The 24,156-nt window shown below is 48.7% G+C and overlaps 1 protein-coding gene across 1 annotated transcript in view; it reads left to right on the top strand.

The window, feature by feature from the left end:
• The window catches only part of Fa2h (fatty acid 2-hydroxylase), a 51,932-nt gene that overhangs the window by 14,929 nt on the left and 12,847 nt on the right, over positions 1-24,156 (top strand). Inside the window, exon 2 of the mRNA XM_050143391.1 lies at positions 17,205-17,297. Within this exon, the coding sequence (XP_049999348.1) occupies positions 17,205-17,297 (93 nt within the window). The remainder of the gene's footprint in view (positions 1-17,204; positions 17,298-24,156) is intronic.

Here is a 24,156-nt window from a genome sequence, read left to right on the forward strand (position 1 = left end):
TAGAGGCTGGAGCAGCTCAGCTTGCCCTCAGCCCTGTGGTCAAAGAGCAAAATCAAGGAAGAAGTCACTTCATGCAAACTCATGCATATGGTGAACCCTAGTCTTCAAGTTCATGCTGGGGTTTGGAGGGTCCAAAAACGAAGGTTGGAGAGGTCAGAAGTGGGGGCTGGCTAAAAATTTTTGGAATGGCCATGCAATTCTGGAGAATGCAGAAAAGGGGAGAGTTGAGGAAGGAAAATGTAGCAGCAGCTTTGCCCTTGAACTCAGCATTAGAGCAGGTCCCACGCGGCTCTGTGTTGGCAGCCTGGGGCTGCACACTCTGCCTACAGGTCAGGGTGTGAATGTGGATGCCTAGAGGCTGAGAGAGCCGAGAAGCTGTCATATTTACTAGCAGGGCACCTGATGTCTCTCCAGCAAAGTCCTGTACACCTCAGACCTCTTGTCCGCAGGAACCTGGACACTTCTTTCCTCACCTCTTCCTGTTGTTTTCATCCCGCGAGGAGCTTATTTATTAAATGCGCTCCTTGGTGCCAGGAGAAGCAGCTGCGTGTTAAGTGTGCATACAGCTCTTGAAGAGGGCTTGAGTTCCATACCCAGCGCCCCCATTGGGTAGCTCACAACTACCTGTAACTCCGCTACCAGAGGATCTGACATCTCTGGCCTCGTGGGCACCTGCATTCATATGTACATACACACATAATTAAAAATAAATAAATAATAATACATCTTAAAAACAATGGACTCCTGGTGTCATGGAAACACTACATCTTGATTAGAGCATTGCCTTCACCCGTAAGATCTGTATATCAGGAGTCAGTATGATGGACGGCTCAGCAAATGCAAACACTTGCCGCACAAGCCTCACAATGGGAATTCTGCACCAGAGAAGCATGTTGGAGCACCAGATGTGGTGGAGTGTAGCTATAATTCCAGCACTCCTACGTTGAGATCGAGATGAGAGCCAGGAAAATGTCTGGAAGCTCATGGTCCAGCTAGCCCGGGGCACGCAGTGTGGTAGAAACTAGAGGATCTTGCCTCACGGTGTTAACAGTTATCTTCCGACCACCACACACATGTCATAGCACACACAAAGATGACTGTGTCACTTAGAGTAGGAAAATAATACCCAATCAGAAAAAAAAGAAGGCAAGTGAACTTAAGTGAATTTAACACAGATTTTGCAGTTATTACCTCATTGCAAACAGCTTTGTAACTGCAAGAATTAGATATTGGTATGCACAAACTTTTTTTTTTGTTTTTGTTTTTGTTTTTCGAGACAGGGTTTCTCTATGGTTTTGGAGCCTGTCCTGGAACTAGCTCTTGTAGACCAGACTAGTCTCGAACTCACAGAGATCCACCTGCCTCTGTCTCCCGAGTGGGTATGCACAAACTTTAAATAAAATTTTTTAAAATATTTTTCCTCCCTCCTTCTCTTTTGCCATTCCAGCTCTTTCTCAAACTCATGGCCTCTTTCTTTGGCTTTATTCACACACACACACACACACACACACACGTAAAGGTACAGCCTACTGAGTCCATTTAGTGTCGCTTGTATTTTCCCATCTAATCTGCAATGTCAACCTGCACTGGGATTCGTCAGGTCTTGTTTAGCACCATGTTGAGATTTCATGAGTGTAGGTATATAAGTTTTTAAAGAGCAAATAGAGGATTGGGAATGGAGCTCAGTTAACAGAGTGCTTGCCTAGCTAGCAAAAGCCCTGGGTTCAATCCCAGACACCATTTAAATGAGTCAGAGTCATGGTGACGCACACCTATAATCGCTGTACTTGGGGGGGGGGGGCTCTGTTAGACCCGTCTCAAAACAAGGAGATACTAGACTATGAATGATGAAACCTAGTAGAAGAGATGGGCTGTCAGTGGTGTGATTCTTTCAGGTGTTGCATGTTTGAATTTCTTCTCATAGGGAAATGTGGGACGAAATGCTTAAGCGAGTAGTTGCCTTGTGGAAATCGGGCATTTGGTGTGCCCTTAAAGGAGGAGCGGGGAGATAAAATAGCCCAGGCATGGTTCCCCGCCGCAAAGGGACATACTTCCAGGGCTGTCATAATACCGTCCCAGATGTTCATATCACAAAGCACCACTCGAGGTGCCTGAAAACAACGTTCTCACAGTCCCTTGTGACATCTGACATAAAGATGTCAGTAGGATTAGTCCCTTCTGGAGGCCCCAAAGGTAAATCTCTTCTCCACCTTTCCCGGCTTCTGGAGAGGCCGCCATTTTGGCCTCACAAACCTACCGATGATTGGCCCCTCTTCACAGGGTCGTTCTTGTGGTTCTTTGTGTCTCCAAATTTCATTCTTGTAATGAAGATACCATTTGTACTGAAGTGAAGGCCCATCCTGCCCTACTATGACCTCACCTTACCTGGCATATATCAGAGGCCTAGCTTCCAAATAGTCCTGTCCACAGGGTTCAGGTAGATATGAATTTGTAGGAATGAAACATGACTGTTCCCCATTAAAGATATGACCTGAGTGTCCAAGTACATGCAACTCAGAAATGCCTTAGGGTGAGAGAATATGAGAATTTTGATTGCTTGATTCCATTCTCCAAACCTAAGAAGTCAGACTCTCTGGAGACAAGACCTGAGGCATGTGTTTGTCGCAGCTAGGCCGTGTAACTCAGGAACACCATCATGTTTGCGACACGCTATTCTGGAAGACCAAGGGGCATGGCAAGGTTGGAACTGGAGAAATGGGGACTGAGGTTGGCTGGGGTTGTGTCTCGGGATTTTAAAGAACCAGCAGAAGGAGCTTGGCATAGGAAGTTACTCAGCGGGTACTACCCAAGCACCCCCACATTTGCCCCCTGGGACAGAGCTCAACGACAGTGCCACCTTCCTGACACTGCATTGTTAGTGTCTGTGAGGTCTGAACAAGACACTTCACTTTGCAGAGCTGTGGTCTCCCTGCTCTCTGCTTCCCATCATGGGACCGTGTGTGGCCGCAATGAGAGCTGGAGAAACAGCATGTGTGGGTAGACTGTAGCCAAGATTCCGAGTCCCTTTTACTAAGAAGCAGGTAGGTTTCTGCCAGGTAGGAGGGGGTTTAAAACTAGAGTTGCTGAGTGCTTGGACCTCCTGGGGCGCGAATCCCTGCTCCCTAGAGAATTAACGATATTCTGGCTGCGCAGTCACCCTTCCTCATGGCCAGGGTTAGTGGGTTTTTTCCTGACCTGCTCATCTCGCCTTCTCTGCACTCGGACCTCAGACACCTGTCTTAGTCAGTGACGGACAGACTCCACAGGCAGGGATGATTAAGGCTTCAGGTGATCCCAGGGACTCTCAGGGTCACTTTCCCTTCTCTGTCATTTTTTTTCTTTACAACCACAGACATTCTATTCATTCTGTTTGGTTGTTGTACAAGATAAAATGACCCATTGGTTCTCTCCCCGTGGGACTTACCTGGCAGTGGGCAGGGATGGATACAGCAATAAACAGGTGGTGATAAGTACTGTAACAAAATAAAAATATTCTGTGTGCACAACAGAATAATAACCAGTGGTGCGACAGAGTGGCAGCCCCACAGATAAAGGTACTCATCCCTAGAGAATTGATGTTCGGTAGCTGAGAAGGAGCTGCCAGAAGAATGGTATAAATGTCATTTCAGACAGAGGGAACAGGAAGGGCAAAGGGAGGCAGAGGTAGGCTGACCTCTTAACTCACAAAGAACCGCCTACCTCTGCCTCCCGCGTGTTGGGATTAATGGCATGTGCCACCATACCTGGCTTCCTGTGATACATTAGACAGCTCAGATATAGGATATTTTCATCAGTGAAGAAAGTTCTGTTGGGCAGCGTTGGTCTAGAACTGTGGCCTCTCTGGGATGAGAGTGTTCTTGGTTGGTGTCTGTGCTTCATTCACAAAAACCTGCCTGATATGTTGCAGTATGTGTTCACCATGGCCGTGCCACACGGACCACTCAGGAGGACAGCCTTCTCCTCCGGGTTGTTCAAGGGATTCGTCCCTCTGAGTTAAAACCCTGTGTTACCACCAAGTACAAAATGCGGTGTTTAACCATATAAAGTTCCAAGGGCAAGCTCGCCAGACCCGTCTCCCATCGCCAGTTAAAGGGTCCCCCGTGCACCTTCCCTAATTTCAGCAGCGTGCAGTGAGTAGGCCTGGAAGTTGTCAGGTTAAATGTGAGTAAAGGAGACATAGGTCTATAGGACACAGGAAAGCCTGTGTTTCAGAACCAAACATGGTACCTAAGATAGGTACTCCAATCCCTGTAAGCAAAAATATTCTTCCTTTTAAGAAAGGGACTAGAGAGCTAGGCTGGGGGAGTAAGGCAAGGTATTTAGGCGTAAGGCACATAATTTGCTGTTGGTTAGGAGGTTGGTTTATCGTTGTTGTTTTTTAAAAAAAAATTTCAGAGACTATTATTATTGGTTCTTACAGTGAAATTATAGGTGCAAACAATGGCAGAACAAATATTGACTTAAATAATTAGACTATGAAAGAGAAGTGTAGGAATATTGCCTCTGGGGTGGTCGTATTTGAGGTCATTTGTAGATCAATGGTTTTTGTTTCTTTTGAAAAAATAACCAAGTCTGGGTTGTAGCTCAGTTGGTGGAGTGCCTACCTACCACACACCCTGCTTTTCCTCCCCAGCACTGTGTAAATGCACAGACACTGGGTGTGGTGGTGTGTGTCTGTAGTCCAGTGCTCAGGAGAGAGAGAGAGACAAGAAAATCAGGTGTTCAAGATCATCCTCTGCTGTATAGCAAGTTCAAGGCCAGCTTGTGCTACACGAGCCCTTGCCTCAAAAAACAAAATGGCAATTGTCATCAAGTCTAATGATCTGAATTTGATCCTTGGGTCCCACGTGGGAGAGAAAACCAACTCTGACGGCCACACATGTGCCATGGCGTGCACACCTGCACATGTATGTGTGCACACACCGTAGCTAAAACTTATCAGTAAGTTAGAAATAGGCCAATGCAGTATTGAGAGGACAGTTCCTCCAGCTCAGGATGTCACGTAACGGCTCTGAAGTGTGTTTTAGATGTGTGTTGGGTCAATGAGGTGATAGAGGTTTTAGATGGCTTCCTAGTATTTTCCTGGTGGTAGCACACCCCATAAAGACCCCTGGTTATCCGTGAGATAAAGGCTCGAGAGAACGTAATCTGGGTGATGCCTTACCAGTTCTGCAAAAGATCATTTCAAGGCGCTGACACCCTGAAGCTGCTGGTGTTCTCATCTGAACCCAGACTCTGGTCCTTTCCATCCGACTCCAGCAGAGAGAGGAATCTTGCTAAGGAGGAGCCAGACACTTCAGGCAGCTCCCCTGTCCAACCTCACCAAGCCCAGGTTGTGACTCCAGGGGGGAGATTTTCCCCCACAGATCCCTCCAAGCTCCTAAGTAAGACATCCCTTGGGCAAATGCACCCGTCTGCTTGACTACGGCAGACTTTCTCTAATTAGAAGTTGGAGGTTAGGGAGGACCCACGTGGACCCAAAGAGCCCGTGGTGAGAAATGGAAGAGAACGGAATGAATAGCACGATGGAGCATAGTGGTCCATCCCCTGTAATCTAAGCACCTAGGCTTGGGTAAGATGATGGCTGTGAGTTCAAGGCTAGCCCAAGCTACAAAGTTAATCCTAACTCAAAACCCCTGTCCCCAAAATAGTTCATGGGAGCTGTCAAGATCTAGTATGGGCAATATTTTTCATATATAATGCTTTTATTTATTCTTTGAGAGTTTCATACATGTACATGATATATTTTATCATATCTACCCCCAACTCCCTGCTCCAACTTCCTTCCCCCACCTCCCCACACACAGCCTGCTCCCAACCTCATGAAGTCCTGATGTCCTTCACCACCAATAAACCACTGAGTCCAACTAATGCTGTCCATACGCATGCGTGTGTGGTACCATCCACGGCTCATGGGCAACCTGCCAGTGGCCACACCCATCTGGTGAGTTTCGAGTGGTGATTTAGTATTATCAAGCCACCGGTCCCTTTTCTGGTGTCCTGGATTTCCTATATAAGTTGCCTTCTGCTTCTTAGGACAAGGCTGCAGGTGATGGCAGCAAAGGGGCCTCACGTCATGACTAGGAGCAGTGTCAGGTTCATGGTAAACTGAAGTCAAGGGCCTAGCCAGGCTGTCACTCTGTCCCTTCCATATGTCTCAGTCAGAAGCAGGTGGTCAGACCACAGCACAAGCTTCCTGTCAATTCTTTCTGCTTTACTTCTTACCAAGAACCCTGAGATAGTGACCTGGCGCTAACCCTGCCGTGACTATAAGAGGGTAATCATGGCCCTCCTTTGAGGGTTCAGTAGCTTGTCAGTTATCAGATGTAACCCTCAAGGTACACAAAAGATTAGCCAGAGATGAGCCTGAAGACCCTAACTTCTGATTTGGACACAGGGAGACAGAGAGCAGCTTCTTAGAAGTAGAAGCTAGCAGGCCTTGCCACCTTCGTTACTATTAAAGTTTCCAGTTCTCTTATCAGTCAGCTCCCAGAGGGCCTGGAGAGCCCCCGAGGGTGGGCTTGTCAACAAAAAACCTTCCTAGCAAAGAAGGTCCTGGCACCGTCATCTTTCTCTCTGGAGCCTGCCCCTTGCACCCAGCCTTGGGCAGTGTGCTACCAGGTGTGTAGAGCCGCCACCTCCTCTGTTCCTGCAGCGGGTGGAGGCAGCTGGACACAGGGCCAGGGCCACCAGTCTCATTTCACAGAAAGGGTTTTCAGGCACAACCCAGGCCGAGGGATAAAAGGCCATCTGTCCATCCCTTGGTGCCCAGCCCCAGCTTTCTCAAACAACATTCCTTTATGCGGGTCCCCCCTCCCTCTGCAGCCCCCGCCTGCCATACACTGCCTCCTTTCAGATGGCCTGTATGGTGGACTTGTTTGTTTGTGCTGCAGCACGCAGGCTTTCTGTTGTTCTTTACTGTTCTCTCCCCGTGCACCCTCCCAGCACACCCTCTCTAGGGAAGACAGGAGGAGTGCTGGGGGCAGAGACAGGGACCCTGGCTAGGGGTTTGGAGACCTTCAGGGAGGCCCTCCCAGAACAGACTCTTCCCAGAGACTAATCATCTGAGAGATCTTGCATAGGTTACCTGGTCCTCCTGGTCCTCAGTTTCCCCATCTGTGCAACCTCCTGTCGGTCCCTCAGAGAGAAGTACGTTGATACCACTGAGATGCTAGCTCTCCTTGGAGATGTCCTGGCTGTCCCAGGAGCTACATAGTGGGGGAGGAGATGGGAGGTACAAAGAGCAAGGTTTGTGCTAACGGGAGCAGCAGTTTTTGATCCACCCACCACCCCCAAGCATCGCCTGTCTCTGATGCACAACACTTCTAAGTGGAGAAAGCTGGGGAGTGACTTCTCAGGCCTTAAAGAAGGGGGAACAGACTCCTGCTGAGCCAGGAAGGAAGACAGTCGAATGTCCCTTTTAAGAGCTAAGCATGGGTTACCACTGTGGGCCAGGGAGGACTGTGTAGACCAGCAGACTCCTTTCCAACGTCTTAGCGTAGGGTGAGGTGGAGACCCTGACTCCATATCACCTTTGATGTCTCCTTCAGTGTGCCTTTATCTCTTAGGGAGTTCCCTCTTCCCCTGTGGCCTTGTCTGGATCCCCAGCAACTCTGAGTAAGACTTGAGTGACTTTCTACTAGATTCCATGACAAATTATTATAGAGTAAGTGTTTAGGAATGTATGATCTCAGAGTTCTGGAGACCAGATGGCCACTGCCAAGGTGCCATAGGACTCTAGTTTCATCTCCATTACTGTGATTAAATACTCCAATTCAAGGCATCTTAGAGGAGAAAGGGGTTTATTTCATCTCACAGATCACAGTCCATCACTGAGGGAAGTCAGGGTGGGAACTCAAGGAGGAATCCGTGGAGAAATGCTGCTTGCTGGCTTGCTTGTTCATGTTAACTTAGCTTTTTCATACATTCCCAGGACTGCCTACCTAGGGAATGATACTGTCCACTGCGGGCTGGACCCTCCTCCACTAATCAACATGACAGTTCCATGTAGACATGCCCCACAGGCCATTGCGGTTTAGGCTGCTCCTCAGTCCAGGCTTTCTTCTCTGCTGGCTCTAGGCTGTGTCAAGTTAGCAATGAAAGCTTCCTACAGCATGTGGGTTCCTTCTGAGGGCTGTGAACCGTCGCATCCTAGGCATCACCACAGCTTCTGGTATCTCTGTCAGAATGCGTTTCCTCAGCTTCCTGACTCATCTTCCTTGACTGTGCCTTCATCTTCATATAACGTTCTCCCTGTAGCACCCTTTGCTTTGAAACTTCCCCATTGTATAAGAATATCAGTTACATCAGAACATACTCTAATCCCCCCTTATTTCCTTTTTAATTATGTATTTACAAATATGATCCATTTCTGAAATGCTGAGGCTTAGGAGGGTCATGAGTGGGAAAGTGAAACCCTGAAGGTGTTTCAGAGACAAGGGAAGGAACACTAGTAAAAATGAGCATCTACCGCCACATCAAGTCCCTGGCTTCTCTTGAAGTTGATCCTTGTTATTCTGCACTGGAGGGAGGAGGAGGAGGTCCAAGGTCTCCCTTCATGTACCTTCGACCCTGGTTCTTCAAGTAGCAGCCTATCACCCAACACACCCAGGGGCTGGGTACAGGGCTCCCTACAGCCTGTTTCCCATGGGTGCAGCCCAGCCTCTCCATCCAGATTCCTCATTCTGGGAATTTGGGGAAGAATAAAATCCTTGTTCTTGGCTACCCCTTCTCCTCCTTCCCATTGGCTCCCCTGCCCCTTCTCCTCAGTGAATAGGACAGCTCACCAGGAGATTTCCAGCGTTCACACCAAGGGCTGTGTGTATATTCATGCATGTCAGTTTCAACCATAAAATCGGTTGAAAACGCAAGTCCAAGCCTGGGGCTAGAACCCAGTAGAGCATTTCCAAGCATACATAAGAAGTGGGGGAGAGAAAAAAATGTCTAGAAATTTCATATAAAAACCTAGTTTTCTGGATTTTCTTACAAATCAGTGTGATGAAACAGGCCCCATCTCCTATGACCTGAACCTCCTCTTTCAGAGCTGCCCCCTCACCACAGGACACGGCCCTCTGTTTCTCTCTACTGCCCTCATTCTCATCATTCTCCCCAGCCCAAGATCATGTGACCTGAGCATTGAGTAGTACTACCCTTAATGTCTGCCTCCTCCTCTGTGCCAATGCTTGGAGCAAAAGGTATCTCATACCTTATCAGCTAGAAGGGATTTAGACCCACCAAGGAAACACACTTACTTCCAGGGGAAGGTATTTCCAGAAAGATTTAACTACTCAGAGGAGACCTACCCTGAATGTTGGTATCCCTGAATATAAAGGAGGAAGTGAGCTGAGTACCAGACTCACCTCTGCTTCCTGTGTATCCGGTATGGCCAGCTGCCTCATGCTTCTGCCGTCAAGCCTTCCCCACCGCAAGGCACAGTATCCTCACACCAGGAGCCAAAGTAGCCCCATCATTCTGTTTGGTGTCTTAACAAAGCTCTGAGAAAAGTAACTCATACCCTGAGTTGTTGTTTCTTGGTGGCTCTGGTTTGAGGGGAAATTTGTGCAAGCGTGTGTCCACTTGTGGAAGTAAAGACTAGACCATTCCTGCATAGAAACTGTCTAGGGAGTCATGAGCAACACCCTGCTGTACTTGACACTGTCACCTACTTAGGCTCTGAAGGTAGGAACAGGGAGTCGGGGTGTCCGGGACCTTCAGGGGCTGCCAGTGAACACCTGCCATTTGTGTATTTGTGTCTCAAGGGGCTGAACTTGCTGTGAGGAAGCTGGCTGGGGAGGAAAACCCAGAGCCATAAAAAGGACTGTGGCCACAAGAGCAAGTGACACCTCACGACCAGCCAGTGAGTGGCATTGAGCTGAGGGAAGCTATGGCAGGAGCTGCTGTCTTCAGGCTTCCCTTCCACGTGGCCACAGACTACGGCGGTGGGAAGGATTTCAGGAAGTCAAAATGTCTGCCTCACTCCCCACAGTGACTCTTAGCTGGGAAGGAAAGGTGCTAGCCTCTGCCAGGTCCTTGGCAGGCTGCATTGGTGACTCCTTGTAGCTGTCTTTCTCTTTCCAAGGAAAATCAGCCTGTGGAAGGCCCTGGAGCTGTCTTCTCCTGCCACCCTGCCCACATATAAACCCTCCTTATATCTTCTCACCTAGACAGCCATTGATCTGCTAATACATGACTGCCTCCTCTGTTCAGCAAGTATTTGGTCCCAAGTTCCCGGCAGGATGGTCAAGTGGCAGAGGGACCATGTCTGGGTCTGTGATCCTCCTGCAGTAAGAATCTCTGTTGATGTCTGTGGCCTGTGTTATTACAAAGGTCCATAAAAACCAAGCATGGTGAAATCTGAGGGCCAGGATGAGCTGGTGCTGCCCTTTGCTGGTCCTGGGAAAACTTAGCCTGACCTTTACCTAAGACTGCAATAAGAGAAGAGGTCCTGACCCTCGCGGGCCTCCTGGGGCACGTGCCTCAGGGGCCCCACTTTGAAGAGCCCACATTCTAGCTCAAGAGGCGATCAGCAGGCGGACAGGATAGAAAGGAAGTGAGCAGCTTCCAGCCCTGAGCACCTGCGCGTCTTCCCACAGCAGAGAATTTGGGCAGGACCCAAACACACAGGACCATCTCATGTCCCTCGAGTGGATAAGAAAGTGGCCACTTGCCAGGCGTGATGGCAATGCCTGTGATCTCAGCAGCCAGGAGGCTGAGGCAGGAAGATGATGAGTTCAAGTCCAGCCTGGACTTCAGAGCAAGATCCTGTCTCAGGGTCCTCTTCCCCTAAAGAAGAAAGCTGTCACTAGACGGAAAGGACGTGGTCTGTCATCACACTCATGAGTGCATGTGTTAAGCCTTCTTGTGAAAGCCGGTATACATCTGACTACAAAATTCCTCACATCCCAAATACTGAAACTTGTCCAACCTAAAGTAATCAACCAGAACAGTTTTCTTTGTTTGGGATTCTTTATTGGTTTATAAAGGTCCCTTTGGCATCCTTCCAGGATCAAGAAAGTCTTTTAAATGCATTGTGGAAGTTTCCCCCCCCCAAAAAAAAATGTTTTTTAACTTTTAAAGTTAGGGCTGTACCCTATTTCCCTGGGGTGACCTTTGCACACTTCTGATTCATGGTTGGTGTTTGCTTGTGGAATGCAAAGGTGAGCCCAGCCTGACGACAGAATAAACACTGGCCTGGAAAACAAGAGGTACATGTGTTGTCTGTGTGACGGGCTGCTGCCGCCAGGTCTCAGTTCCTGAAGTACCTGGGGATGGGACCAGGGGAACCTCATCCAGAGGATCTTCTGTCCACATGTAGAGAAGGTTCTCTAGACCTTCTGGGACCTCACAGCTAGTCTTGAGAGAATTACTAAAGGAAGAGAGATGGCTAGGGGGAATGTGTCTAATCCAGAATGTTCCTGCGGCTGGTGATGCCAATGTGTGACTGACCCTAGCTCTCCCTGGAGTCTCTTTCCATGTTGGATGCCTGTTAAGTCTTGTGATACTGACTCGGGCTTCTGCCAGAGAAGAGTGTTGACCCATGATGCCGCCCAGGAAGGGCTTTGTTCATGAGGTCACTCCGGGAGTTGTTGAAAGGATGACACTTGTAACAATGCTGCCTGATGGTCCCCATGCCTCCTTGAGGTCCGACTGGGCTGGGGCAGTGGAAGAGGTCACACCTATCCCTTCCCCTTTGTCCCTCTTCTCCTTCAAGGTTAGTGCACTCCCATTGTCAGCCCTCACTCTGGGCGTGGTCTATGACTCAAAAGAACTCTCCGGAAAGAACCACTGGCTACTCAATACTGGGATGGGAGCTGGTGAGTCACTCTTTCCTGTGACAATGGACTCTGTCTCCTGGCTCTTAGGAAGAGCAGGTCCCCAGAGCAGCTGTCCCTTAGCATCTCTCATTTAAAACAGAAGTTTCTGAACTGAACAGAAAAGCCTTAACAGTTTTGTTTCCATTTGTAGCCATCATGTCTCTGTCCAACTGGACTTCCAATCATTTTCCAAGTGGAGCCTTAGGACTGGTTCGAAGTGAACACCTGGTCGGCTTCCTCTTATAGCTTCTTCTGTCTGGAGTCCACCCACATCAACCCATTTGAAGCAGGAGAACAAGTGTGAAAAATGGATGCGCGTGAAGTGAGATCTTACTCTGGAACTTCCGTGTGCTGAACCTCTTGTTCCCAGTGTTGAGATAAAGTTGTCAGCTGCCCTTCTTTAGAAGAACTGCCCTTTGTGCTGTAAACCTGCATTTCCTATATATTTGGTATTGGATCTCCTCTTGTTTGGGACGTGTTGCTGACAGTCAATTTTAAAAATGCTTTTATTTGTGGGAAAAAATACTGGTATTTCATATGAGCCTTTGCTCTGCTCAGACAGTGTATGTCCACGTGCATTTTCATCCTTGTATGTGGCCACTGCCTGCCCTCGCCAGCCTGGAGTAGCACTCCAGGACGATGTGTTCCCTGTCTTGGGGACACCACTTTCTCAAAGAACCATATTCCTCACTGCAAAACAGGGTTAAGGCACTGCATTTGTTTAACATCCCCAAGAACATAAACCCTGATGTCATCCTGACCCCAGCATTCGGTCCCATTGTTTGGCAGGAAGTCTCAAGAGTCATTGGATGTTCTGTGAAGTATGAGCCTGCTGAGGGCATGTGGGTATAACATACGGTTTCTGCAAGAGTCCAGTTAGAGAAACAGCAGGCAGCAATCCAAAGGTCCCTGATATAAGCCCCTGAACAAATGATAATCACCCAAATATTTGAAAACAGAGGTAAGAAATGATGCCAAAAGAGGACAATGAAGACATCATCTCTGACTCAGATGACAAGGGAAGAAGAGCATGATGGGAAAGAGAATGTGCTGGAGTCCCATTGCTAGGACTAGTGCTCCTCACTAGGTAGAAGGCTATAGGAATGCATTGCACCTACTTCATGCAGTATTATTGCTAGGGAGGTTAAAGGGCCAAACATACACTAAACATTCATGAGATATTAACCCGTCGTCTCCTAGACAGGGTGACATTTGAGAAGGGAAATGTCAGGGATGTTAGAAAATGGGAAGTCATCCTTTTGATTTGCGGGAGATTGGAGTTACTGCAAGGGCACAACAGAAAAGGAGACTGGGATTATCGTGGAAGGTGTTATAGAAGGGACTCACTGTTACAGAAGAAGATCTGTGCAGGACAATGCTTGCACTCTCTTCAGGAGAGCGAAGGTGTGAGTGAGACCCTGTGTGAAGGAAGACCCAGAAGGAACTAGGGGGCCACGGGGATGCTTACAAACCTCTCGCTCCTGAAGGGGAGGTTGGGAGGGAGCCAAGAGTCCCTGTCCCTGCACACTCTCCCCATTTTCTCATTCCTCACATTTCATGTTTTCTGCTGCCTCTGCTTCCTCTCTTGTCTCTACACGTCCCCGTCCTCACCACACAGCTCTTGTGTTGCCCCAGTGATCAGCGCTGCCGGTTCAGGTCACCTCGGTATTGGTTAGTTTTCTCTCTGCTGTGATAAAATATCCAACAAAAGGCAACTCAAAAGAGGAAGAGGTTATTTTGGCTAAAAGTTTAAGGAGATAGCGTTCATCACAGCAGGGAAGGCCTGGGTGGCAGTTAGAGGCAGCTGGTCACCTGGTGTCTGCCATCAGGAAGCTAAGACTGCTCCACTCTCTCCTTTTTACCCAGTCTGGCACCCTAGCACATAGGATGGTACCACCCATATTCCCAGTGAGTTTTCCCTCTTTAGCTAAGCCCAGGGCTGTCCAACCTATAGTCTCTGGTTCACATGTGTCCCAAGATATTTAGCCCAACATAGTTTCAGATGACAAGATCGTGTTGCAATGTCAGAAAGTCAGGCATCCTGACTGCTAAACTTTTCTGGAAACATTCTCATAGACAACCCCAGAGATGTTCCCATGTAAGACTATATCCAGAAAAGCTGACAATGAAGATTAGCCTTACCATACACACTCTCCGACCCCATGCCAACAGCAGTCACTAAGAAAGCTTCAGGGTTCAGTAAACTGAAGGAATGAGCTGATAGAGCGGTGGCCAAAAGGCGTGATGTTGTCTCAGTTCCCATGGTCTGTGAGAAGGAGGTACGAGTTCTGTTTGGTCCTACATGTAGCCTGCCATACGTTCCTTGGGAGAGAAGCATGGACCCAAAGACATGCTAAGAGATTCTGTTGTGTCCCAGGACAGACTGGGGAAGAGCAGATGGCATGAGGTGGAAACATTGGCCCTCTTCAGATGTTTTTGGACCTATCAGGTGAAAGAAGGAATTGTGAAGCCCCAGAGGGGAGGAGACAGGGGTGATTGCCAGGACCTGGAGGCAGCCAGCCAAGCATACTAGGATGTGTGCCGAAGACTGGAAACATGAGTCAGAATACTTGGTGCTTTCCTTCTGTTTGCAGCCATGTCGGGTGGGTGCCTCAATCGGTTCTGTATATGATGTTCTCAGTGTCTGAAGAGTGTAAGCATAGGCAAAAAATTAAATGGTAACATGTGTGAAAACCCCCCCTTCCCAGCTAAGACCATCCTTTGGTCTTGTTAAGTTACAAAGATGGCATTTCAGTGGGCAGGATTGCAGTCCAGAGAAGGGGTAGAATACGCTGAGAAAGGACTTGGGATGTATTAGTCAGGAATCTCCAGAGGAACAAAACTTGTAGAATGAATCTCCCTCTTTCTTATATACATACATATTATATATATATATATTTCACATAATATATAATAAATCACATACACACATATGTGTGTACACACACACACACATATATATGATTTATTAGAATGTTTTACAGGCTGTGATCCAGGTAATTTAACAGTGGCTGCTTATGAGTGGAAAGTCCAAGCATCCAGTAGTTTTTTTAGCCCAAGAGGCTAGATGTCTCAGCTGGTCTTCAGTGGATGCCAGAGTCCCAGAGAAGCAGGCTCTGATGCCAGGGAAGGAATAGACTTTGCTAGCAAGAGGGAGAGCAAGCAGGTGGGGGGGGGGGGGCGCTCCATTCTTCCATGACTTATGTAGACTACCCACAAAAGGTGTAGTCCAGATTAAAGGTGTCTCTTCCCACCTCAAAAAATCTGAATTAAAGGGGTATCTTCCCACCTCAAATATCCGGATTAGAAGTGGAACTTCTCACTTCAAACGATTTAATTAAGAACAAAATCCCTCACAGGTGTGCTCATGCATTTGCGTTTTAGTTCATTCCAGATGTAGTCAAGCTGACAAGAGTAGCCATCACATGGGGCAACCAGAAGAAAGCAACCACCTTGATAGCACAGTGACTAAAGCCCTCGGGAGTATTTAGAGATTAAAACAGCGCTCTAAGATCGTGCACGAAAGCTCACATCTGAAATCCCAGTGCTTGGGAGACCAATGTAGGAGAAGCACCACCATTTTTAGGTTAGCCTGGGCTACCAAGTAAGTTCCAGGCCCCTGAAGGGAAAAACAAACAAACAAACAAAGCAACCTGAAAATTGAGGGAACTTGAAAGGAACAGGAAAGGTAACTGAATTGCTGACAGAGAAGGAAGAAAACAGTTTATGAAGAATATCTAAAGAGTTTCTGTTTATAGTGTGCTGTAAAATCCCTCTTTCTGGTCCTCAAGAGAACATAAGATGCACAGATAGATACGATAGATAAATAAATTCAACCAAGTGGTGGTGGTGCAAACCTTTAATTCCAGCACTTGGAAGGCAGAGGCAGGCAGATCTCTGAGTTCAAGGCCAGCTGGCTTACAGAGTGCGTTCCAGGATAGCTAGGGCTACACAGAGAAACCCTGTCTTAGAAAAAACAAAACCCATAAGGGACTGGAGAGACCAATGGTTAAGAGTGCACATTGCTCTTGCAGAGGCCCTGGGTTTGGTTCCCAGAGCCTACATGAGACTGCTCATAACCACATGGAACTCCAGCTCCAGGGAATCTGATGCCCTCACTTGGCCTCTGCAGGCAGTGCACTCACACGCACATATTCACACCTATCCACATAATAGATAAAACTACCTTTTCAAAATTCAAGTATCGAAGTTGTGTATGGTGGTATATGTCTGTAACCCCAGCCTATGAGAGGCTGAGATAGGAGCATGGTAAATTTGAGACCAGCCTGGGCTACAAAGCAAGACTATGTCTCAATTAAAAATACATATATACATAGATAAAGAAGCAGGTATTAGTCTGATAATTAGTTCACTTCTGGAATGCATCTGGGTTTTCTCTAGAAAATACCAACATGACCGCCATCACCATCAAGCTCCCTTAGACTTATTTGGAAAGAGAAATGTGAGCATAGTGGTAAACCCAGTGCTGCGGGCATGCTGGTGCATACCTAGTCCTCAGGAGGCTGGCACAGACGGGGAGATTGAGATGGGTCTGGCCTGCACTGTGAATTAAAGGATAATCTGGGCTGTCTGAGGAAAAGGAAAAAAAAAATCGCAGCTGGTTGCTCAAACCTCCTAAACCTCTTGCTAACATCTGGCTTCCCAGGGTCACTAGGATTGTGGTTGTTTGGGGGCACAGAGACTTGGGAAGCTCCCTCGGGCAAGGTCCATCCCTGCCCTTCCTACAGGGAAGTTTTACTTCTGTGTAAGCCTGCTCTCTCTGGCCCCAATCCCATGTGACGTCAAAGCTAGCCAAAGCTGCGTGATTTTCCCAGCACATTCCCTCTCCTTCTGGCTTTGCCTCTTTGCTAGTTTAAATTAACCTTGAGCCCACTTGGGCACACCTCAGCTCGCTCTGTCCCACACGTGACCAGTCTCCCTGGCTTCCAACTGCCTGTCTTTCGTGCAGTCACGTGGACCAGCCTGTGGCCCACACAGTCTGGTGAGTAACCAAGCAGGGAGAAAGGAGAGGAGAGCCATCATCAGCGGTGACACAGGGAGCCCCATCTGGTGTCCCAGGGGCCACTCTGTGACTTGGTTTGCCTGACACTTGATGGGCCTGGCAGCTACCCCTAGCCAGGGGTAGCCTTATGTTTTGCTTACTCTTCAAGATCTTTCTGCATCTTTCATTTTTGTTTTGAAAGGGAGAAGTACAAAGAATAATGACACCCACACCAGTGTCTCTAGTCACCGAAGTACTTGCTGTCCTTGGATTCCACCCACCCCAGTTCCACCCGTGGGGTTTCCCCATTCCTAGCTCTCCTGCTAGGGACAGTTGGGGCTCCATTCTCTCCTCTCGCCCTGTGAGTAATTTTGTGTCTCTCTTTCCAGGATCCCATGGAGAATGGTGCTGTAGCCTCTTCAGGGACTCAGAAGACAGACACTGCTATTGAGCCACAGTTCAAAGTGGTGGACTGGGACAAGGTAGCTGGCACAGGACATTTGGGATGATTGGGGTTACAGGGTGGGGGGAGGTATGTGAAGCTATGATGTGTGCCCAGGGAAGATCAAGAAGGGCCACTGGGACCCACAATGCCCAAATGTGAGCTGGGACAGCAAACCTAGCTGCAGGCATTGGGGGCTGCGGAGGGCTTGCCGGTGGGAAGCTGGGATAAATGGTGTATGCTATCTCTGCAAGAAACACACTCTACATGACCTGGAATAAGACAGGTCTCCCATCAGGAATCTTGAAGTTATAAAGGGGCTATGACAGGATTGACATACCCACTCTGGCCAGTGTACATGGAAAATCTACTCCTGGCACCTATGATTACTCAGGAAAGTCCCTTGTGGATAAAGAACCCACAAGTCCCTTGTGGCAAAAGTTATGTGGCAGATAGGGCAGAGGAAAGCTGAAGGTGTGTTCAGAGTCTGACAGCTAGCTTCTTTTGTCCTCTAGAGACCATGCAGATCCTAATGCTATAAGGTGAGCCCTGGAAGAGTAGAGTGGGGGTTCCCATGGAGAGCACAGAAAAGCAGCATTGCCTAGAGGGGCCTGGGTGAGAACCAAGCTCAGATGTTATTTCCGGGTCCCCAAGTTGTTATCTCTGGGCATTGACATGAGTTCGCATGTGTGTCCTCCGCCTGCAATGGACACCAGAGGCACAGAAACAAATAGGACAGATATCCCCTCCTCCTCCAAGCAGTTAAGACAGCATGAGGAGATCCAGGAAACACAGGTGACCAGAGGAGAAGGGACATGGACCAAAGGAGCTTCCCACAGCTGGCTGTTTCTTGCACCCCTTTGACCAGGACTCCCAAGGCTGTGGCCCCATTACTTGGAGAGATCCCTTATCTGTGGGACTCCCTCTGGAGAACTCCCAGCCCATGACAGAAACATGTAGTGTAACTGGTTTGAGAAATTGGGAGATTCTTCCATGCCCCATCCCCTCCAGAGAGCCATGGGACCAAGAGGAAAATAGGCCAGCAAGAGGAAAGACTTGTCCAAGTCACAAGGAAAGCCTTGTGTCTGCTTGTTAGGACCCCCTTTCTGGCTCCCATTCCTGGATGAGCTCATTACTCATCATTAGCCTAAGGTTGGGCAATGATTGCCCACGGTGGACAGAGGAGAAGGGTACTCAGTACAAATACCAGGCTTCTCTAATAATCTAGAGGATTTGGGATTGCTCTGCATATGAACAGAACAAGTGAGCTGGACACCTGCGTGATACATGGACCCCAGAAGCTAGAGTCCAGACATTGCCTTGGAACAAGAGGGGCTTTGATGAGGATGAGGGTTTGGGGCAAGACCAGGGATAAGCCAGTGTGTTCTCACTCAGGCTGTGAGTAGCCAGTGGAAGGTACTTCAGGCACAAGTCCTTTTAGCCAGCACCAGTGAGACTGGCTTAGGGCTTGACTCTTGGAAAAACATACTGCAAAAGAGCTCACGGGGGGAGGGGGGGGCTATGTCAATATGGCAGCCTATACAATATCTTGGGAACAAACTGCTTTGTGACAAGTTGTGGACGTGATACACACACACTTCAGCTCCTGCTCCAGAGAGATTCCCCCATGGTCTCCCTGAGCTGTGGTTCAAGGCTGACCCTCAGCCAACGCTGTATGAGGCAAGAGGATGATCTAGTCCACTGGGCTCTTTCACCATTACTTACACAATGAGGAAGAAGGAAAACTATACAGAGGGGAGGAAGGGTGCCCTCCAAGTCCCAGCCTAGCTCCCAGCACATCAGACAGACAGCTGGGCCTGACTCACCTTCCCCACCTCTTTTTCATTGTCTTACACACAGACACACACACACACACACACACACACTCACACAAACTTCTTCTACCTTCTTCCTGTGTCCCTGGACTGAGAGAGAAAGACTAAGAATGGCCTACAAGAAGGGGTCCATACTACTCTGGCAGGGAGCGGCCACCCACCTAGGTCCCCTTGGTACTGTTCCCACCCCACCTCCCCCCATCCACCCTGAGGAAAGCCAGCGCAATGCTGAGTGCTCTGGGTAGAATAAATAGCGCTCTCTCCTCCCCTCTTCTCCTTTCTTATCATCTCTTTCCCTGCCTTGCCCTTCCCTCCCTTCTCTTCTCTTCATTTTTGCTCTTCTCTTCCTAAAAGAGTCCTCCCGCTCTCTCCTCACCTGATCGCACCCCAGCTCTTGGGGAAGGAAGGGACTAGGAGAGCTGCCGGCTGTTTCTGACCTGGTTGGGGTAGGTCTGTCTTGAGAAGCTGTGGAAAGACTCCAAGGTGGTAGTTTTGCCTCCCCTCCACCAGAGGGTCCGCAGGCAAGGGTAGGACTCCTTAGTTTTGTATTCAAGGTGAGCCCTCTGAATGCTGCCAAGGAAGGGAGCCATGGGCTGCCAGGGCCCAACTTTCCTGGCTCTAGAAGCTGGGGAACCAAGTGGGTCAGGCTGGTCAGAGTAAGGAGAGACTAGGCTGATCATGCTGGGCCGGGGGTAGAAGAATCTGAAAAGACAGCAGAAATGAGCAAAAATCAAGAAACTCTGGTGCCCCACCCTGTCAGAGGTGAGGTCCATCTGACTTTCAGGCTCTGTGTGGAATTTTACCAGAATGATCTAGATTACCCCTTGAATCTCTCAGCTGAGTAGGACTTCCTTAGAAGGAAGAAAAAAAAAACTAGATTGCAACTCCTCCCATACCTCAGTCTTTGTTTTCTAGAACCCAGCTGGCCTGGTGACCACAGCTGCCCATCACTCTTGACTTCTGGGCACACCTCTTTTCAACCTGCTTCATCTGTAGGCTACTTGCTGCATTCTTTTCAGAGCGCTCCCTTGTTAGCCTTCCGTGCCAGTTCTGTTTCAGAGGGCAGGGGGATGCCAGCCTTCCAGGAAGCAGTTAGAGCAGATGGGGTTTAAGGGGTCTGCTGAAGGTCCCCCTCCAAACACCCCTAGACAACAAATGACCACCAACTTAACACAGCTTTGGCTTGTTTTCTGTTGTTTTCTCTCTTTCTGAGACATGTTCTCACTGTGTAGCCCTGGCTGGAGCTTTCTATGTAGACCAGGCTAACCTTAAACTCAGAGATCCACCTGCCTTGGCTTCTGCCTCCCTGGGTTCTGGGATTAAAGATGCGCACCATTGTGCCTGACTAAATTACAGCTTTGCTCTCCAGGTCGTACTTGAGCCGGAATAAATGTAGTGAAGAAATTCATGAACCATCTGTGATCTCACTGGCTCTGTTAACACTGTCAGCAGCTAGCCAGGCATGGTGGTGCAGGCCTTCAATCTCAGCACTTGGGAGGCAGAGGCAGGCAGATATCTGAGTTCAAGGCCAGCCTGGTCTACAGAGTGAGTTCCAGGACAGCCAGGGCTACACAGAGAAGCCCTGTCACCAAAACAAACAAACAGAAAAGAAAAAAAATAAATGCCCAGAGCCAAGGGATATAGTCTTCTGCCAGAGCTACTTGGCCAACAGCTAAGCAGCCTAGCTGGCAGGTTAACTGGAAGTAAGCAATGCAGATAGCAAGTTAGCCGTGGTAGTTTCCTGGGCTGACCATGCCCGGTGAGCCCTTTCCTGTCTACTCCCATGTGTCTTGAAATCCTTTCACCTCTCATCTGGCCCAAAGTGAGTCTCTCTGAGCCCTATGACTGGAAGAGGAGATGGCAGAAAGGAAGGTCAAACCCGAACAGGTTCTGGTGGCCTCTCCAAAGGCATGACTACATCTCCTTCCGTATCCTGCCTCAAATTAAACCAGACTCCAGCATAATCAGCTTCCTTTACCTTGGAGAAGCTGTCCAATGTAGTCTATCCTTTTCCATCAAGAGACAGGTAGAAAACCATCCCCCAGGTGTGTCACCAAGAAAAATGCATTGGTGCAGCTGGGGGGATGGCTGAGTCACTAAAGTACTTGCCATAACAAGCATGAAAACCTGGGTTTAATTCCCAGAACCTACACATATATATCTGTAACCTCAGCACTAGAGAGAGGTAGACAGGACGATCCTCCCCCAGATCTCATGTCCCCTGAGTAGAGAGAATGCGGAGTACCAGAGAAGAAATCAGGTGACCCAGAGCTACCAGAGAGGTCTTGAGATTGCCCCACTTCTCTGAGTAGGAAAGATCTGCACCAATCCTGACAGGACCCCAACCAGCCAGCTCGATACTCCAGCTCGCTGACACTAGGCACAGCTATGTGCTGGGAAATTCATAGCCACAGGCCCCTGATTCCACTGGCTGATGGGATAGGTCTCCAGGTGCTAAGAACTCAGGCTCTGAGATCCATGCTCAGGATCAGGCCCAGCTCTAACATCTGTGGCTGAGCAGACACTCTTCAGTGTTCTGGCCTGTAATATGAGGTTATCACAGTCCCCTGTCTGATGAATAAGGCTTATGAAAGATAATGAGTATGGGACCAGAGCCCAGGATGACTTATCACTAGGGTGTAGAAAAGGTAGCCAGGAGTTCTTTGGGACTTCTTGTCCCTCACTGCTCTCTCCACTGGCCTGCTGCTTGGAGGCCCATCCTCTGCTTCCCTGGCTCAGAAAGCTGTCCTGGAGCGGATGCCTGTGGCCCAGGTGGACATTTCTTTAAACAATTGCATGAACTCATGGCAGTGGGAGGAGCTACCAGCACCCGGCAGTTGCCACCTCCTGTTCTTACTCCCTGGGGAAAGCAGAGCCTGAGCACTTGCCTCTGGGTTGAGGCAGCTCTGGAGGAGTGTCCTGTGCCACCTGGGTCCAAGAGGAAGGGCATGTAGGGAACCAGAAGAAGAGCAGAGGCAAGCCCTCCTCACCCTGGCAGCAGGCCCTCTGCCCACTCTCTGGGTAGCAGGCTGCCCTTTCCTCCCGCTGCATGCTGCTGCCAGCTGCATTCCTGGCATAGCCAGGAGCAGCCTCCCCCTTCCTGGCTGGGCAGGGGCAGAGCTGTGTTGGGGGAAGGGCATGGGGTACACAAGATGCTTGGCCTAGATACTCACTGATTTGCATCTGCATCCTGGGCCCAGCCTGTTGCTCAGGTTTATGAACCACCAAAGAAGGCCTTGAGGCCAGCAACCTGCCCACTCCAGAGTAGTTTCTGGGCATATTCTCACCTTCATCCACACAGCACTAGCCTTGCCTGTTCTGAGCATCAGGTCCCACAGGCTCAATGTGAGGGTAGCCATGGAAGTCTCCAGATGCCTGGGAGCTGGGGGCATGGTCTACGACTTACTTTTCTCTCCTTTCCCCCACCAACCTCATCCAGTGGCCCTAGACCTCCCCTGTGCCCGGAGCTTTAGTCAGCAGAGCAGGAGGGCAGGACTAGGGGCCAGCAGGGGCCAGTTCCAAGGAAGAAGCCACTTGCATGGGAGGGCAGGGAGCCAAGAAAGTGCCTGCCTGGTAAAAAGGGAATGCGCTTCCTTCTACCTCAGTAGAGCCCACCTAGGCAGTCAGCCCACATTAGCCTGTCTCAAAATCAGTTTTCTACAGCTTTCATGTTGGCAATAACCAGCAAGGGAGAACCTGTGTCTACCTAGTAGAGACACTGTCTTTCAGGAACCAGGACTAGACGCAAGCTGAAGAAAAAAAAAAGAAAGAAAGAAAGAAAGAAAAAGAAAAGACAGTATGCATATAGCAGCCAAATAGGCCTAGCACCAGGTAAAGGTCCCAGCTCTTGGGAAATCACTTTGAGGGTGCTACAATACCAGGGGAAGAAGCCAGACATGGTAGCACATGCCTGTAATTCCACCACTTGAGAAGCAGAGACGGGAAAATTATCTCAAGTTTGAGGGCAGCCTAGTCCACATGTTGAGAGCTAGGTTATCCAGGGCTACATCATGTAACAAGCCCTGTCTCAGAATACACTGCCAGGAGCCTGTGCACACATAAATAAAAAGTAATTTATAAAAACACCAAAACAAAAACTTATGGGAGGAGATAAGGAGTTTCACATCTAGAATCAACCAACCAACTCCACTTCCAGTCTACTGGGCCTCAAGATATTTATTCCAAACATAGGGAGAAAGTCAATGGGCCTGCACTTCTATACCTGTATGGACATCTTGCTTTTTCCCCACCCCCAGAATAGTAGGATAGAAACCCTATGCTAAAATTATTGGTGTTGGCCCTTGCTGATGAGAGGAATTTTTGCAGGGGTAGAGGCAAAGTTTTTAACCCCCAGAGTCAAATGACTCTCCTTGGGTATCAAGTTGGACTACCTCAGATACAGTCTGGGGTAAAAAAAAAAAAAATGGGCAGATGCCAGATAGTGGTGGTGCACACCTTTAATCCCAATACTCAGGAGGCAGAGGTAGGTGGATGGATCTCTGAGTTCGAGGTCAGCCTGTTCTACAAAGTGAGTTCCAGGACAACCAGGGCTACACACACACACACACACACACACACACACACACCAAAAGAATGGGCAGATCACAGGTAGCCTTGGCACTGACTGTAGACAGCAACCTGCTCTGTATAGAGGCAGTCAGTCTACCTGGACAGTGGCTAAAATCATGTGTCCTGGTCAAACAGGCAACAGAACATCAAGGGCAGACCACATCTGTGGAGAACTGTGCTCTATAAACACCTCTTCAGCAATCTAGTCACAGCCTTTCTTCTGCTCTATCCTTGTGGCTTGGCTACATGTTTCTTCTTGTGTCTCCACTGAATTAAGGTGATAATACTGTGTTACTTTCTTAATGCTTTGCAAAATAATGGTAAAACAGATCAATATAAAAATTGCTCAAACCTTTGTTATGTAGGGAGAGGAGGCCACACATTTGAGTAATAACTATAAGTGGGGTTTTTTTGTTGTTGTTACATGTATTTACTAGGGGGTATATGTGTGCCGTAGCACTTGTGTAGAGGTCAGAAGACAGCTTGAAGGAATCA

This window comes from Alexandromys fortis, unplaced genomic scaffold, assembly GCF_014885135.2.
Source record: "Alexandromys fortis isolate MF-2015 unplaced genomic scaffold, M_Fortis_MF-2015_v1.1 scaffold_1, whole genome shotgun sequence".
Lineage (NCBI taxonomy): Eukaryota > Metazoa > Chordata > Mammalia > Rodentia > Cricetidae > Alexandromys > Alexandromys fortis.